Here is a 17,685-nt window from a genome sequence, read left to right as displayed (position 1 = left end):
TATGTTGCAATAACTAGCAAAGTCATCTGGACTCACTATACTTTAAGAATCAAGAACTTTTATGAATTCTGGCCTGGAAGAAAACACACTTGGAGAGTAAAGATGGGGTGTTCAGGGAGCTTTCAGATTTAAAGTGACAGTCTTTCCCCTCCTGTAGCCTCCTTCCCCCATCCTATTTCTTCTGTCCTACTCACCTTTGAAGTCTCTCCCATCTACAAACAGGAGGCCATTGCCAACATTTCACACGTTGGTTTTCCTGTGAACACTTTATTTATATAAAAAAGTTACCATATGAAGGACACCCCTCAAAAGTGATCTGGACAGTGTCTAGAGGGGACCGTAGTTCTGGACCTGAGGGTCCTCAGGGTTTCCAGGCTCCTGCGTGGGCTGAGAGACCAATCAGTGCAGCCTTTTTTCACTATGTGAAAAAAACAAATTTCCATACTTTCAAAGTCTCCTTTGGGAGAGAGGATTTCATGGACTATTTCTGAGTATTATTGATCTCTCTCCCCACTGGGAATGTTTGTCTCCCTGACAGCATGTTTTTTTTTTTTTATTTTACAAAGAATATCTATACCACAGCATCATTGTTTTGATGTCTGCCTTTTGTGTCTCCAGCTAGATTAAAAATTTCTCAGGGCAGAGAGCATGTCGGACCCTTCTTTGAAGTCTTCCTAGGAGCCCACGCAACACCAGGCACAGCTGGCATCTGGAAGACATTAATGACCTCGGTGTGCTCCTACAGGCACTGTTCTGTGGCTATTTTAATGTTCTGGGAAGAGGAGAACTTTGTTTCTGTTCTTCTTTTTAAAACCCATTTCTTTAAAAATGTTATTTTAATTAGGTATATATGACAGCAGAATGTACTTTGATTCATTGTACACAATTGGAGCCCAAGTTTGCATTTCCCTGCATTGCACCATATGTGCACTCATACACGTACCTAGGGTAATGATGTCCATCTCATTCCACCATCTTTCCTATCCCCATGCCCCCTCCACACCCCTCCCTCTCCTTTGCTCATCAAACTCCTCCATTTTCCCCATGTCCTCCCCCGACTCTGCCATTATGGATCAGCATCTACTTATCAAAGAAAACATTTGGCGTTTGGTTTTTTGGGATTGGCTTACTTCACTTAGCATGGTATTCTCCAACTCCATCCATTTACCTGCAAATGCCATGATTTTGTTCTCTTTTAATGCTGAATAATATTCCATTGTGTATATACACTACAGTTTCTTTTTCCATTCATCTATTGAAAGGCTTCTAGTTTGCTTCCACAGTTTAGCTGTTGTGAACTGAGCTGCTATAAACATTGATATGGCTGCATTACTAGAGAATGCTGATTGTAAGTCCTGCTGGTTTTACTTTAAGTGTAGACCGAGGAGTCAAATGCTGGTTCCATGCTAAGTTTTCTAAGGAATCTCCATACTCTTTTCCAGATTGTTGTACCATTTTGCAGTGCCCCAGCAATGTATAAGTGTGTGTTTTCCCCCCACACAAATCCTTGCCAACATTTATTGTTGTCTGTGTTCTTGATAACTGCCATTCTGACTGGCATGAGAGGACCTCTTTGAGTAGTTTAAAACCCATTTTATTGAGGTGTGGTTGACATGTAAAAATCTGTACATGTCTCATATGCACAACTTGATGAGTTTTAGAGGTAAGTATATACCTATGAAACCATCATGAAAATCTGTGCCATAAACCTAGACATTGATTCCAAAAATTTCCTCCAGTCTTCTTATTATTGTGTTAAGAACACTTAACATAAGATCTATGTATTTGACAGTTTTAGGTGTACAGTACAGTGTTGTTAACTATAGGCACTATGTCTGCGATATAGTAGCTCTCTAGGACTTTTCTGGGTTTTTTTTTTTTTTTTGGTACTGGGGATTGAACCCAGGGGTGCCTTACCACTGAACCACTTTCTATTTTAAGACAGAGTGTTTCTAAGTTGCTGAGCAAAACTTTATACTCGTGTGTGTGTGTGTTGCTGGGGATTGAACCCAGGGCTTGTGCATGCGAGACAAGCACTCTACTGACTGAGTTATACCCCCAGCCCAACTTTGTAGTCTTTGACTAATATCTTTTCGTTTCCCCTCCCTGCTCTGCCCTGGCAATCGCCATTCTACCCTGGGCTTTAACGAGTTTGACTGTTTTAGACTCCTCACAGCAGTGATATAACAAAGTATTTGTCCTTCTGTGTCTGGTTCATTTCATTTAGTATCACGTGCTCCAGTTTTATCTATGTTGCTGCAAATAATGGAGTTTTCCTCTTTACATGGCTGAATACTGTTCCATCAGTGGACATACATTTTCTTTTCTTTTTTTTTAAAAAAAATATTTATTTATTTATTTTTTAGTTTTTGGCGGACTCAACATCTTTGTTGGTATGTGGTGCTGAGGATCAAACCCGGGCTGCACGCATGCCAGGCGAGCATGCTACTGCTTGAGCCACATCCCCAGCCCAACATACGTTTTCTTTATCCATCAGCAGACATTTATTTGTGGGTTCTTTCCTTTATTTGCAGTGCTGGGGATTAAGTAACCTAGGTGAGGAAAGCGCCCCACCTCTGAGCACATCCCCAGCCCTTAACTATTGTGAACGGTGTTGCAAAGTCTCATCAGGAGAATTAGCACTGTGAGATCTGCTGGTTTTACTTTAAGTTTTTCGAGGAAACTCAGTACCACAATGGCAGCACCAGTTTACATTCCCTCAAGCAGTGTACGTTTTTTTTTTTAATTTTTTTGTCTTTTTTTTTTTATTGGTTGTTCACAACATTACAAAGCTCTTGACATATCATATTTCATACATTAGATTGAAGTGGGTTATGAACTCCCAATTCAGTGTACGTTTTCTTTTCCTCCACATCCTCATCAACACGTTATTTCTCTCTTGTTTTTGTTTTTAGTCCTGGGGATTGAGATATCATGAACACTAATAAAGTACTCTAGGTTGTCACTGAGCGACATCTCATGCTGTCATCAGTAATTCCTTAATATCACCAAACTTCCTTTAGTTTCCCTGATTTTCTCTATTGTTTCATGAATCTTTTAAAAGTTGTTTTGTTTCAGAGAGGATCAAATGAGGTTCACCTAAGCGTCTGCGAGTCTGTCCTGTTGCAGTCCGTGGTCCCCTCCTCTCGTGTGCTGGCCGTCTGTTTCGTGGGGAGGCCGTGCCGTTCACTCTGTGGAACTTGCCCCGTGCTCGGTTTCTCTGATGGCACCACGTGGTGTAGTTTAAGCTTGACTGGATTCAGTTTCAGTTTCTGTATATGAGGAGACTTCACGGGTGACGCGGTATAGTCTGGTGGCTTCTCATCAGGAGCCACAAGCCCTCATCTGTCTCTCAGTTAGTGGCATTAGGATTCTTCAGTGGGTGCCGGTGGTACCAGTCTCATCATCTTGTAGAAGAGTTCTCACCAGCCTTTTACCCACTAGTTTATCGGCCATTGGTGATTGTTGCCTAGATCCACTGTTTTGCTAGGAGTTATAAAATAGTGATAATTTAATTCCAGTCTTCCTTCTGCAAGGATTACCTGTGAAATTCAAGAATTTCAAAGTGCCCCTGGATTCAATCCCAGAACCAGAAAACAAAAACCCCATAAAGTGAATTATGGACTCCCGTTTTTTTGGAGCACTTTGGTACATGCCAGGTATAGGTCAAGCACTTTCTATGAACTGAAGCTTTTAACTCCTACACCAGCCTGACAAGTGCGATTATAATGCTATGTCCATTTTAGAGATGAGAAAACTGAGGTGCACAAAGGGCAAATTCCTTAAATCTACACACCTGATAAGTAGTGAGGTCAAATTAAACACTGAGTGGTCTGGTTCCAGAGGTGATGTGTGAATGAGGGTAAAAATACTTAGAAGTTTTTGTTCAATGAAATGTTGCCCAGTGCGTGCCTGGTACATATATGCGCTCATCGCCATTATATTTCTTTTCCCCCTCCCTCCAGTCCATCAGGGAAGCTGGAGGAATTGTGGTCATTTAGATGGCGGCCAAGCAGACGGAGCCGGTCACTGTCATCAGCCTTCGGAAGCTGAGCCTGGGGGTCCCAGAGCCGCAGCAGCAGAAAGGTGAGATCATCAAACACGTCCAGATGCGGCCTCCGTCCCCTGCCCACCATTTAGCTAGCTGTTGGAATAATGAGTGTCGTTTTCCAAGGGCTGCAATGACCCCCAGGCATCCCCTCCTGCCAGCACCGCTCCTCACCCTCCGTCTGCCTCCTTAGAGCTAAAGACGTTCACGGTGGAGGATGCGGTGGAGACCATCGGCTTTGGACGCTTCCACGTTGCCCTGTTTCTGATCATGGGCAGCACCGGGGTGAGTGTTTCCTGGAGACCTTGAGCCTCCAAAGCTGACTTCTCGTGGTGGATCGAGAAGTTTTCCACTGGCCTCCAGCTGGGCTGACCACTCCAGGGCCTGGGAGGCTCGTGGAGGGCAGCAGGTGCGGGTGACGGGGTCTGATCCAAAACCACTTCCTCCACCTGTGGCAGGTGTTTGGTAGGGAGCAAATGAAGAGCTGTGTCTCTCCAAACCCTCGTTGAAAACGTTCAGGGTTGCAGTCCTGGGAGACGGAGGAAGCCGTGGCGGGGCTCTGCGTAGAGTCCCTCACAGGCGCCCAGACCTTCTGCACCCGCGTCACCTGCTGTGATTGCAGACTCCACGGCCCTCAGAGGCACTCCTGGGGGCTTCTTATTTACACCATGGGTCAAATGTGTTCCTTCAAAATCCAGGTGTGGCCAATGTGCTGAGAGATAAGGCCCCTAGGAGGGGAGGAGGCCACGAGGGTCCTGGGAGTCGGCCCTTTAAAAGAGGCTCCAGCCAGCAGCCTCAGCTGATTGCTATGGTGTCCCTTCCTCTCCGGAGGACAAGCTCTTGCCAAGCAGCAGAACCTGCCCGTGCTTTGATCTCAGACTTCCCAGCCTCCAGAACTGTGAGAAAAGAATTTTCTGTTCCTTTTATGTTGAAACGGGCCCTCTCAATGTTACCCAGACTGGTCTGGACTCCTGGGCTCCGGTGATCCTCCTGCCTCAGCCTCCAAAGTAGCTGGGGCTACAGGCGTGTGGGTTTGCTTTTCATCTCCTTTGTTTTGGGTTCTGGAGATTGAGCCCAGGGCGCTTTACCACTGAACTACATTCCCCAGGGCTTTTTTATTTTGAGACGGGATCCTGCTAAATTTGACCTTGAACTTGCAATCCTCCTGCCTCAGCCCAAGTCACTGGGGCTACAGGCGTGAGCCAGTGCCCAGCTGAATTTCTGTTCTTTACCGGTTACCCAGTCTCAGGTATTTTGTTGTAGCAGCATCGATGGACTAAGACATTTACCAAATGCTGTTCTGAAGAAGGAAAAAACTCAACTCTGGGGCTTTCAAACACTAGTGCTATTTGTGAAACTGCAAGACCACAGCTGTTTCCTTGGTGTGTGGTGGTTTAAAGCCCCATACTGAGATGCGCAATGATAACGGGTGGACCGGCAGCTCTGAGTTATGTGGTGGGCCCTGTGGTTTGGGGTGGGGGGTAAAGGTTCCCAAGAGGGAAACCAGTGAGTGGCAGGGCGCTCTGACCCTCATCGCTCAGCCAACCGTCTAAGGAAGAGTCTGGAGGGACGGAGGAGGCAGGGAAGCTGAGGCATTTCTCAGAAGCTCTGCGCTCTCTGGAAACCATCTCGTGTAAAAGATTCTGTCCTGGCCCCACTTTGACACTAATTGACAATAGAACTTAGGACGCTTTCTTACGTGTAAAGCGAAGTCTCTCATAGGTTCCGTATTTTTAAGATTGCACACTCAAGGGACAAGAAGGTGTGACAGGGTAGGACTTTACCACCCACTCTCTCCCAGCTTCAGAACATCTCAGAGTGACCTGGCTTCTGTTTCAATTCCCCTGAGTCCACATGCAAGGAGGGGCCCTTTGCCAGACCACCCCATCCTCCCTGTCTCTCACAAAGGAGCCAGAACTCTTTATCCGAATGCAGGAACAGAGCCCTTTCCCTGGGTCGAGAAGGAGGCTTTGGATGGGATCCTCCCATGAGAGTGGCTGTGTGCACAATGACGGGCTGTGGCTGCCCCTGGCCCCACCTCTCCACTCCTGACTGTCGGCCCTCTTTATGGTTTTGATCGGAGGCAGTTGGAGCAGCACTTGGGGCTCAGGGCCTCATGCGACTGGGACGTAGTGTCATAGCACCCTCGGCGCTGAGCAGCCTCAGCCCGCCATCAGGAGGGTCCTGGTCTTCTCTCCACTCTTCCACAAGTTCTTCTAAGATCTGCACAACGAAGCTCACCCATGAACCCCAGCTTGGCTCCTGGCAGGTTCCTCTTCCCTAAGGTTGTTGGGAGGTGGCGGGGGGAGTTTTATTCCTTATTGGTTTATTACCTTCTAGGACTCTGTGGAGCAGTGGCATCCTGCTCTCTGTGCTAAGGTTTAGTAAATCAAACGTCCTTAGACAGTCATGCTGGGTTTTGTCTATTTGTTTGCCCTACTGAGAATTGAACTCGGGGCCTTGTGCATGTAGCGGTACCCCTGAGCTACACCACCTCCCAGCCCTATTTTTTTTTTTTTAATTTGAGACAGGAGCTTGCTAAGTTTCCCAGGCTGGTCTAGAACTTAAGATCCTCCTGCCTCAACCTCCTGAGTAGCTGGGATTACAGGTGTGGCCACTGTACCTGGCTGGTGTGCTGCCTTATTCTGGATACTTTCTGACCCCAAACAAGCCAGTCATCCTAACTCTGAACAAGACTGTAATCCCTAAGGGAAGAGAAGACATAAACTCCCCCACACAGGTTAATATCACTCTACCCATTTCATCCCAGATCTCCCATTACACAGATACGAGTGGAATTATAATAAGTAACTCATGGGTAGCCTGGCATAACCCCAAATAAGTCCATCACCTTTCCCCTCCTGATACAATGATGTCAATGTTCATTCCGGCCACCAGACGTGTAATTTCACGAGTATCTGGGCTACTGGCAAGTCACGCAATTCTAGTCCCAGTGATGTGGAGGCTGAAGTGAGAGAATCCCCCGAGTCCAGGAATTCGAGGCCAGCCTGGGTAACAGACCTCATCTCAAAAACAAGCCTTGGATTCATCTTCGACTTGTTCTTGTTGATTATCCTGTACCTGATTTCTACTCTCTCTTTCTGTTTATATTTTCAATTCTTTATTAGCATCTACTTCCTTTTCCTGGGAGATAAATTAATCTGCAATGGATTGCAGGGTATGAATAGCAGATCATATTCAATACTTATTGAAATATTGAGTAGCACACCCCACACGGCTGACTATTCTTTCCCAGTGTGAACTTACATTGTACTATTAATTGCTTTGTTTTCCAGCTTTTGTGAATCTTCCCAGCCTCTTGAGATCAGAGACTATTTCACAGATCAGTTTGCAAGGGGTGTGCCCTGCTGTCCTCAGGGAGAGGTGCAAGGGGCAGAGTTGGTTGATGTGGAGGCTGGTGGTTGGCCTGGCGGGTCCACTAGCTGAGGGACTGGCCCCACACAGCATTCTCACAGGATTAATGCAAATACAGAGGGCAGCAAAATCACAAGTGAATACATGTCACAAAACTTTGGGGTCCCTCTCAAGTTGTTCAAACCAAAATTATTATGTCATGAGAACCGTAGTTCTGTATCCATCTGACTTTGTGGGTGGTCCTCAATATGTGCTCTCTAAATGAAGGAGGGAAGGAAGAAAAATTAGGACTTGGAAGGGAGAGAGAAGACAGGCAGAGGTGAGAGGAAGTGACAACAAGCTGGCACTTAGACATGGCATTATGTCCCTCCTCTTTAAGGTTGTCGAGGCCATGGAGATCATGTTAATAGCTGTCGTGTCTCCTGTCATCCGCTGTGAATGGCAACTGGAGAACTGGCAGGTGGCATTTGTGACCACGGTGAGTATCTGCTTCCGGTGCCAGGAATGAGCTAACCGAGGGCCTGGGCACCCTTTCCTCCACTCCACAGGGCTGAGAGCCAAGAGACGCCTCGCCACAGGGAGTGTTGGCACCTACCGCTCACTGGTTTTGAGGCCAAAGCTAGCATTTGATGCTTTTCTCCTTCCCACGGGGTGCATGACCTTGATCTGCTTGCATTCCAGCCTAGAGCAAGAGCCCAGAAAAGGGAGGTCGGAGGACCCTTGCATCACGAGTTCATTGTGGGCTAAAGTTGGGTGACCAGGAAGCTAATCAGTTGAACCTTAGTGACTTAGCAAATACCCTCTTTGAATTATGACTCATTTGACTTTTCTCAAAGACCATTATGAATAGCCTTATGAATTGTGTGACCCAATTTTGCTACAAAGTGTTATTAAGCATATTACCTATCATTCTTTCAAAAAGCAGGTAGTAAGTACCAATTAATTACTAGTAGACTGTATGCGTATGCGTGTGTGTGTGTGTGTGTGTATGTATGTATGTATGTATACACAAAGGTGCCCAAGCCAGGGGTGTCTGTTTTAGAGACTACAGAAAGTTCCAAGTTGCTCAAGCAGAAAGGGAAAAGCGGGAGAAACTGGAGGTGAGTTTTCCTTCATGGAAGGTGCCAGAAGTGCCTCCAGTCTTCATAGACCCCATTCTGTCTAAGCATTGTTCCCCAACATTGGGCCAAATTGCAAAAACCTTCCAAGCAAGAAATATTTGACATGATTATGTGTAAGTTTTCAAATTACCATTTTGTAGAACAAAAATCAATTTTATGTCAAAGCATTATTTTTATTTATTTTTTATTCTAATTTGTTATATATGATAGCGGAATGCATTACAATTCATATTACACACATAGAGCAGGTTGTACACAAGTAGAGTCACATTACTCATGTCTTCATACATGTACTTAGGGTAATGATGTCCATCTCATTCCACCATCTTTCCTCCCCCTGCCCCTCCTTCCACCTCCCAACCCTTTGTCCTATCTAGAGTTTGTCTAATCCTCCCAGCTCCTGCTCCCAACCCCACGATGAATCAGCCTCCTTATATCAGAGAAAACATTTCTCATTTGTTTTTTAGGGATTGGCTAACTTCCCTTAGCATTATGTTCTCCAACTCCGTTCATTTACCTGAAAATGCCATGATTTCATCCTCTCTTATTGCCAAATAATATTCCATTGTGTATATACAGCACATTTTCTTTATTCATTCATCTACTGAACGGCATCCTAGTTTGGTTTCACAGTTTAGCTATTGTAAATTGGGCTGCTATTAACATTGATGTCGCTGTGTCCCTGTAATATGCTGTTTTTAAGTCCTTTGTGCATAGACCAAGGAGTGGGATAGCTGGGTCAAATGGTGGTTCCATTTCAAGTTTTCCAAGGAATCTCCATACTGTTTTCCATATTGGCTGCATCAATTTGCAGTCCCACCAGCAATGTGTGCCTTTTCCCCCCACATCCTCGCCAACACTTATTGTTGCTTATATTCTTGATAGCTGCCATTCTGACTGGCGTGAGATGAAATCTTAGAGTAGTTTTGATTTGCATTTCTCTAATTGCTAGAAATGTTGAAAATTTTTCCATATATTTGTTGATTGATTGTATATTATCTTCTGAGAAGTATCTATTTGGTTCCTTGATTGGATTATTTGTTTTTTTGGTGTTTAGCTTTTTGCGTTCTTTATATACCCTAGAGATTAGTGCTCTATCTGATGTGCATGTGGTAAAAATTTGCTTCCATTCTGGAGGCTCTTTCTTCACCTCACTGATTGTTTCCTTTGCTGAAAAGAAGCTTTTTAGTTGAATCCATCCCATTTATTGATTCTTGATTTTAATTCTTGTGCTGTAGGAGTCTTATTAAGGAAGTCGGGGCCTAATCCCACATGATGGTGATATGGGCCTACTTTTTCTTCTATTAGACACAGGGTCTCTGGTTTAATTCCTAGGTCCTTGATCCACTTTGAGTTTTGTGCATGGTGAGAGAAAAGGGTTTAATTTTATTTTGTTGTGTATGGATTTCCAGTTTTCCCAGCACCATTTGTTGAAGAGGCTCGCTTTTCTCCAATGTATGTTTTTGTTGCCTTTGTCTAATATAAAATAATTGTAATTATGTGGGTTAGTCTTTGTGTCCTCTCTTCTGTATCATTGGTCTACCCGTCTATTTTGGTGCCAATACCATGCTGTTTTTGTTACTGTTGTCAGTAGTATAGTTTAAGGTCTGGTATAGTGATGCCACATGCTTCACTCTTTAGCTATTCTGGGTTTCTTATTTTTCCAGATGGATTTCATGACGCTTTTTCTATTTCTATGAGGAATGTCATTGGGATTTTGATTGGAATTTTATTAAATCTGTATAGTGCTTTTGGTAGTATGGTCATTCTGACAATATTAATTCTGCCTATCCAAGAATAAGGGAGATCTTTCCATATTCTAAGGTCTTTTTAATGTCTTTCTTTAGTGTTTTGTAGTTTTCATTGTAGAGGTCTTTCACCTCTTTTGTTAGGTTTATTCCCAAGGTTTTTTTTTTTTTTGAGGCTATTATAAATGGGTAGTTTTCCTTGTTTCTCTTTCAGAGGACTTGTCACTGATATACAGAAATGCCTTTGATTTATGGGTGTTGATTTGTATTCTGCCACTTTGCTGAATTCATTTACTAGTTTTAAAAGTTTTCTGTGGATTTTTTTGGGGGGGTCTTCTAGGTATAGAATCATATCATTGGCAAATAGTGCTACTTTGAGTTCTTTTTTTCCTATCTTTAATTTCTTTCATCTCTCTAATTGCTCTGGCCAGTGTTTCAAGAATTATGTTAAATACAAGTGGTGAAAGAGGGCATCACTGTCTTGTTCCAGTTTTTAGAGGGAATGCCTTCAATTTCTCTCCATTTAGAATGATGTCCTGGGGCTTAGCATGGATAGCCTTTATGATGTTGAGATATGTTCCTGTTATCCCTAGTTTTTCTAGTGTCTTGAACATGAAGGGGTGCTGTATTTTGTTGAATGCTTTTTCTGAGTCTATTGAGATAATCATATGATTCTTATCTTTAAGTCTATTGATGTGATGAATTACATTGATTGGTTTCTGGATGTTGAACCAACTTTGCATCCCTGGGATGAATCCCATTTGATCATGATGTACTATCTTTTTGATATGTTTTTGTATTTGATTTGCCAGAATTTTATTGAGAATTTTTGCTTTGGGTAGTATGGTCATTCTGTTCATTAGAGATCTTGGCCTGAAGTTTTCTTTCTTTGTGTCTGTCTGGTTTTGAAATCAGGGTGATATTGGCCTTATAGAATGAGTTTGGAAGTGCTCCCTCTTTTTCTATTTCACAAAATAATTTGAAGAGTATAGGTATTAGTTCTTCTTTGAAGGTCTTGTAGAACTCAGCTGTGTATCCATCTGGTCCTGGGCTTTTCTTGGTTGGTAGGCTTCTAATGGTGTCTTCTATTTCATAGCTTGAAATTGATCTGTTTAAATCATGTATATAATCCTGATTCAATTTGGGCAAATCATATAACTCTAGAAATTTGTCAATGCTTTCCATATTTTCTATTTTATTGGAGTACAAGTTTTCAAAATAATTTCTAATTGTCTTCTGTATTTCTATAGTTTCTGTTATGATATTTCCTTGTTCATCATTAATAATTTGAGTTTTCTCTCGATTTCTCTTTATTAGCTTGGCTAAGGGTTTGTGTCAATTTTATTCATTTTTTTCAAAGAACCAATCTTTTGTTTTGTCATTTTTTTCAATTATTTATTTTGTTTCAATTTCATTGATTTCAGCTCTGATTTTAATTGTTTCCTGTCTTCTTCTGCTTTGGGGGTTGATTTGTTCTTCTTTTTCTATGGCTTTGAGATGTAATATTAATTCATTTATTTGTTGACATTTTCTTCTTTTAAGGAATGAACTCCATGCAATGAACTTTTCCTCTCAGTACTGCCTTCATAGTATCCTAGAGATTTCGATATGTTGTATCAGTGTTCTCAATCACCTCTAAAAATTTTTTAATCTCCTACTTGATGACTTTTGCAACCCATTATTCATTCAGTACCATATTATTTAGTCTCCAGGTGTTGGAGTAATTTTTATTTTTTATTTTATCATTGAATTCTAATTTCATTCCATTGTGATCTGATATAATGCAGGGTAGTATCTCTACTTTTTTGTATTTGTGAAGAGTTGCTTTGTGGCATAATATATGGTCTATTTTAGAGAAAGATCCATGCGCTGCTGAGAAGAAAGCATATTTGCTCATTTATGGATGAATTATTCTATATAAGTCTGTTTAGTCTAAGTTATTGATTGTATTATTGGGTTCTATAATGTCTTTCTTTGTTCATATTTGGAAGATCTATCAAGTGGTGAAAGAGGTGTATTAAAGTCACCCAAAATTATTGTGTTGTGGTCAATTTGACTCTTGAACTTGAGAAGAATTTGTTTGAATATAGATACTCTATTGTTTGGGGCATATATATTTATAATTGTTATGTCTTGTTGGTGTATGGTTCCTTTGAGCAATATGTAATGTCCATCTTTATCCCTTTTGATTAACTTTAGCTTGAAGTCTACTTTATTTCATACAAGGATGGAAACTCCTGCTTGCTTCTGCAGTCCATGTGAGTGGTATGATTTATCCCAATGTTTCACTTTGGGTCTGTGTATGTCTTTTCCTAAGAGATGAGTCTCCTGGAGGCAGCATATTGTTTGGTCTTTTTCAATCTGATAGCCTATGTCTTTTTATTATTGAGTTTAGGCCATTAACATTTGGAGTTATTATTGAGTCATGATTTGTAATAGTCATTTTTGTTTATTTTTGTTACTTGGTTTCTCTTTAGATTAATTTTTCCTTTAGCGTAATCCCTCCCTCTGCTGATTTTCATTGTTGTTTTTTTTTTATTTCCTCTTCATGGAATATTTTGCCAAGGATGTTCTGTAGTGCAGGTTTTCTAGCTGTAAATTCTTTTAACTTTTGTTTATCATGGAAGGTTTTTATTTCATCCTCAAATCTAAATCTTAATTCTGCTGGGTACAAGATTCTTGGTTGGCATCAATTTTCTTTCAGAGCTTGATATGTATTGTTCCAGGATCTTCTAGTTTTCAGGGTCTGGGTTGAAAAATCTGCACATAACCTAATTGGTTTTCCCCTATATGTAATCTGATTTCTTTCTCTCATGGCTTTTAATATTCTGTCCTTATTATGTACATTAGGCAGTTTCATTATAATGTGCTTTGATGTGGATCTGTTGTGATTTTGTACATTTGGTGATATTTAAGCCTCTTGAATTTGGTTTTACAATTCATTCTTCATGTTCAGAAATTTTGTGATATTATTTCATTGAATGTATTGTCTTTTTATGCTATTATATATACATATTTTTTTTGAGAGAGAGAGATTCAGAGAATTTTTAAAAATATTTATTTTTTAGTTTTCAGTGAACACAACATCTTTATTTTTATGTGGTGCTGAGGATTGAACCCAGCACCCTGTGAATGCCAGGCGAGCATGTTACGGCTTAAGCCACATCCCCAGCCCCTATCCCGTATTTTTGAATGTTTTGCTCATGGTTTCTTACCATCTTCACTGTATGGCTTACTTTATTTTCAAGATTATATATTTTGTCTTCGTTGTCTGAGGTCCTATCTTCCAAGTGGTTTAATCTGTTGGTGATGCTTTCAATTGAACTTTTAATTTGGTTTATTGTTTCTTTCATTTCAAGGATTTCTGTTTGTTTGTTTGTTTTGTTTGTTTGTTTGTTTCTTTCCTCCTCCTCCTCTTCCTCCTCCTCTTCCTCTTCCTCCTTCTTCTAGAATATCTATCTCCCTATTAAAGTAATCTTTTGCTTCTTGTATTTGTTTATGTAGCTCTTTTCTGCCTGTATTGCTCTCTTATATCATCCTTTAATTCACAGAACATTTTAATTATGTACATCCTGAACTTCTTCTCAGTCATTTCTTCTGCTGTGCTGGCCATGGATTCTAATTATATGATCTTGATGTTTGGGGCACTTTCCTCCCTTGTCTTTTCATATTGTGTGTGTGTCTTCCCTTCCAGCACTGTGGATCTTAGGCATTACCGTTTTTACCCTATAGGCTTATAGTGCCCCTGTAGGGTTTCAATACCTCTCCTTTGAGGGTAAGGACAATGTTAACAGAGCCCAATATAAACAATATACCACCTAAAAACAAATAGTTGCTATTAAGACGTTTACATTTTTGTCACAATGTACAGAAATGGTGAATTCAATTATTATCTACAATATGATCAGTGAGTTTGTAAAAGAGGTTACAGTTTCTGATGGTAGACAAATAACCAGGGCAGAGGAGTAGGATGATATGCTGAGGAGGTAGGAGGTGAGATATAGAGTTATTGTATCTTAGGAAGTGTGAAGGAGAAATCTAAAGAGGAAGATTAGTAGCAGGGGAAGGGAGTGTAAGTGATTTGGGGTAGACAGGTAAGTGGAAAGACAGAAGAGTACATAAAACAAATACACATATATATTAAGAAAAATAAAAATGTTAAAATAGTAAAAATTGGAGGGAAAAAAAGAAAATACAACACAGCTGTAATATAGTATTCAGTCTCCTCTGTCCTCAAAAATCCTAATTCATGCCAAGCATTTGGTCTCATGTATGTTGGAGATGTGAGGGTGGGAGAATGGGGAGGGAGAAGAAGAAAAATCTTGAAGGAAGAAGCAAGGATTGTTTTGGTTGGAGGTGGGTACCTTTCCTGCTTCCCTTCTCATCCACTAGGTGGGGTGTCTGATGTTAGCTGGTATCTCTGCCCTAAGGATGCTGAGGGAACCAGGTGAGAGGGTTGGTCCTGGGTGGAGAGCACCTGGAAGTGGGGTGTGGCACGTGCTGGTCCCTGAGGGGAGACTGCACCTCAGGGATCTTTTTGAACCTTCTCCTGTGATGTGAGATGTTCTCGTCTCCTTCTCTCGTCAGTTCCTGGTCTCTATGTTAGTGTCTAAATTGTATCTCTCTCACCCTCTCCCTTACTACCTCCTAATAAGGGACCTTTCTCTCTGGGGGTCTTTAGCTTTGCTAAATCTTCTTTCTTAATATCTAAAGAGGCTCCTGATACATGGAAGTGTTGGAAGCCAACACTCTATTTCCCTTGTTAAATTCCTTTATGGAGGGTGGACATTCACTTAGGGGCTTTAAAGAGGGACATGGTCACTTAGGTGGTGGAGAGTCACTTAGGGGCTTTAAAGAGGGACATGGTCCATTTTCCAAGAGACAAGGCCAGAGGAGCAATGCCGGTGAGGTGACAGTTATAGTTAATGGCAGAATGCACGGGGGTGAGAATGTTCTGGAATCACTTTAACAGATAACATGAGCCAAGGGGGTCAGATGGACGCACAGTGAGCAGAGAAAGTTTGACTGACTTGGAGTCTGGAGCTGGTTTTCATGAAGACAGGACTTAATGGAAATATGAACAAAGGTGCCCAAGCCTTGATGACAGGAGGGGTATCTGGGAGGTGGATCAATTAGTGACAGGATGGCAGTGGCCCTGAGGAGGATAAGTCTCCCTGAGAATTAGGGTTTGAAACCGGTAATGGAAAATTCTAGAATTCCCCCTTCCCCCAGGCTATGAGGGCCTGGGCAAAGGAGCAGCCCTGGCTGCAGGAGGCTGGGGGAGACGGGGTATCCTAGCTTCTACTCGGGGACTTAAAACCAAATTTTGCTGTGAAATTGAATCTGTTCTGGGTGCCAGGAAAAAGTCCCCCTCATCTGAGTAACTGATCTGAGTCCTCGCAGATAACACGTGCTATATGCCCAGTTGTGTTTCTTTCTGTGTCTTGCAAGCTGGTCGTGGCAGCAAATCTATCCTTGTTCTCGTAGCTCTATTTCCCTTGTTAGATTCCTTTATAATTTTGTTATACTGGTAACTTTTTTCTAAAGCTCTCTCTAGTACTTTTAGAAAAAGAACTAGAAATTAATAATTAACCAAAGGTTGTTACTGAAAGCTCAGTCCTCATCCCCATTGCCAATCCAATAATTAGGACAGAGTTTTGAGAAAAAGGAAAAAGAAGTCTTATTGCCTTGCTGGCAAAGGAGAAGCCCAGGAGACTCCTGTCCCAGAGGCTGTGATTCCAGCTGTGCCCCAACAGGGGTCAGAATTTACTTGTTAATTTGGGAGATTTCTTAGATTTTCTGGTGCCCTCCCTGAAATCTGAGTCACTGTTCCTGTGATGTGTGTATGTGGTCAAGGGCAGATATCCCCTACTGGGATGGGGAAGAAGGGTAATTCTGTTTCCCCAGAGATCAGGAATGAGAAGATTAGGAGAAGAGAAAAACAACATGTCTGTTTTTAAAATGAGCCTCAGCACACTCACACACTGCTGGTGGGACTGCAAATTGGTGCAGCCAATATGGAAAGCAGTATGGAGATTCCTTGGAAAACTTGGAATGGAACCACCATTTGACCCAGCTATCCCCCTCGGTCTGTACCCAAAGAACTCAAAAATGGCATACTACAGGGACACAGCCATATCAATGTTTATAGCAGCACAATTTACAATAGCTAAGCTGTGGACCCAACCTAGATGCCCCTCAGTAGATGAATGGACTAAAAAATGTGGCATATAAATACACAATGGAATATTACTCAGCAATAAAAGAGAATAAAATCATGACATTTGCAGGTTAATGGATGAAGTGGGAGAAGATATTGCTAAGTGAAGTTAGCCAATCCTAAAAAAACAAATACCAGATGTTTTCTCTGATACAAGGTGACTGACTCATAGTGGGTTAGGGAGAGGGAGCATGGGAAGAATAGATGAACTCTAGATAGGGCAGGGTGAGGGAGGGGACGGGAAGGGGCAGGGGGTTATTAATGAGGGTGGAATGTGATGGACATCATTATTCAAAGTACATGTACGAAGACATGAATTGATGTGAACATACTTTATATACAAACAGAGGTATGAAAAATTGTGGTATATATGTGTAATAAGAATTGTGATGCATTCCACTGTCATGTATTTAGAAAATAAAAGCAAATTAAAACAACAATAAAATGAGCTCAGTGGTGGAGGTAGATCCTTGTTCCAAGGTCTTGGGCTTATAATAAGTTATTTTTCCCCTTCTGCACAGACCCTGTTGTCATTGTTGGAAAGCATTACGTGTTGACCTTGTCTTTAGGGTAACTTTACAAGTAATTTTAACTGCTGTGCACCCCAGTGGGTTGATGATAAGTAGGTACATCTTGGTTCCTGAGAATGTCAGAGACTGGTCCCACATTGGCATCCGTCACTTCTGCAAAATCACGGGACACATGTTTACAGCTCATATTTGGTGGGTGGTTGCAACGACATCTAATTTTGCCTAAAGTGGTTCCTGTATCTGCAGTTGACTGATTCCTCCAGCTCCTTTTTGGTGGCTCGCCGTTCAGATTTCTCTAGGTAATCAAGCTCACCGAGAGATGGCTGTCCCGCTGAGGTCCGCACCTCTTCCCGTCCTTTAGTCTGTCTTTCTTTCATCCTCTTGATATGAGTCCTACCTGGCTTGAGCGCCTACCTGCCCCCAGCTCACTGACAACACAGGATGGATTAAGCCCCAAAGCAACATTTTTGCAGCCCCCAGAGCTAGACACCTCCTAACTCCAACTCCACATTCCTCCCAACCTGGCCTGGGCAATTGTTAATTGAGGATGTTCCCGGAATAAATTTGGATTGTCCTTTACTCAAAGGCCAATGTGTAGAAGATGAGCATCGGTGGCAGGGGAAATCATAGTCACCTGCCCAAA

The 17,685-nt window shown here is 42.0% G+C and overlaps 1 protein-coding gene across 1 annotated transcript in view; it reads left to right on the top strand.

Annotated features, from left to right (window-relative positions):
• The first annotated feature begins 3,964 nt into the window (after window positions 1-3,964).
• Window positions 3,965-17,685, top strand: part of Svopl (SVOP like) — a 58,940-nt gene continuing 45,219 nt past the window's right edge. The window contains exons 1-3 of the mRNA XM_021731119.3: window positions 3,965-4,086; window positions 4,242-4,333; window positions 7,803-7,901. Of these exons, the coding sequence (XP_021586794.3) occupies window positions 4,002-4,086; window positions 4,242-4,333; window positions 7,803-7,901 (276 nt within the window). The 5' untranslated portion in view covers window positions 3,965-4,001. The remainder of the gene's footprint in view (window positions 4,087-4,241; window positions 4,334-7,802; window positions 7,902-17,685) is intronic.

The sequence above is a fragment of the Ictidomys tridecemlineatus genome, chromosome 2, assembly GCF_052094955.1.
Source record: "Ictidomys tridecemlineatus isolate mIctTri1 chromosome 2, mIctTri1.hap1, whole genome shotgun sequence".
NCBI classification, from domain to species: Eukaryota; Metazoa; Chordata; class Mammalia; order Rodentia; family Sciuridae; genus Ictidomys; species Ictidomys tridecemlineatus.
This window is presented reverse-complemented; position numbering and strand designations above follow the sequence as displayed.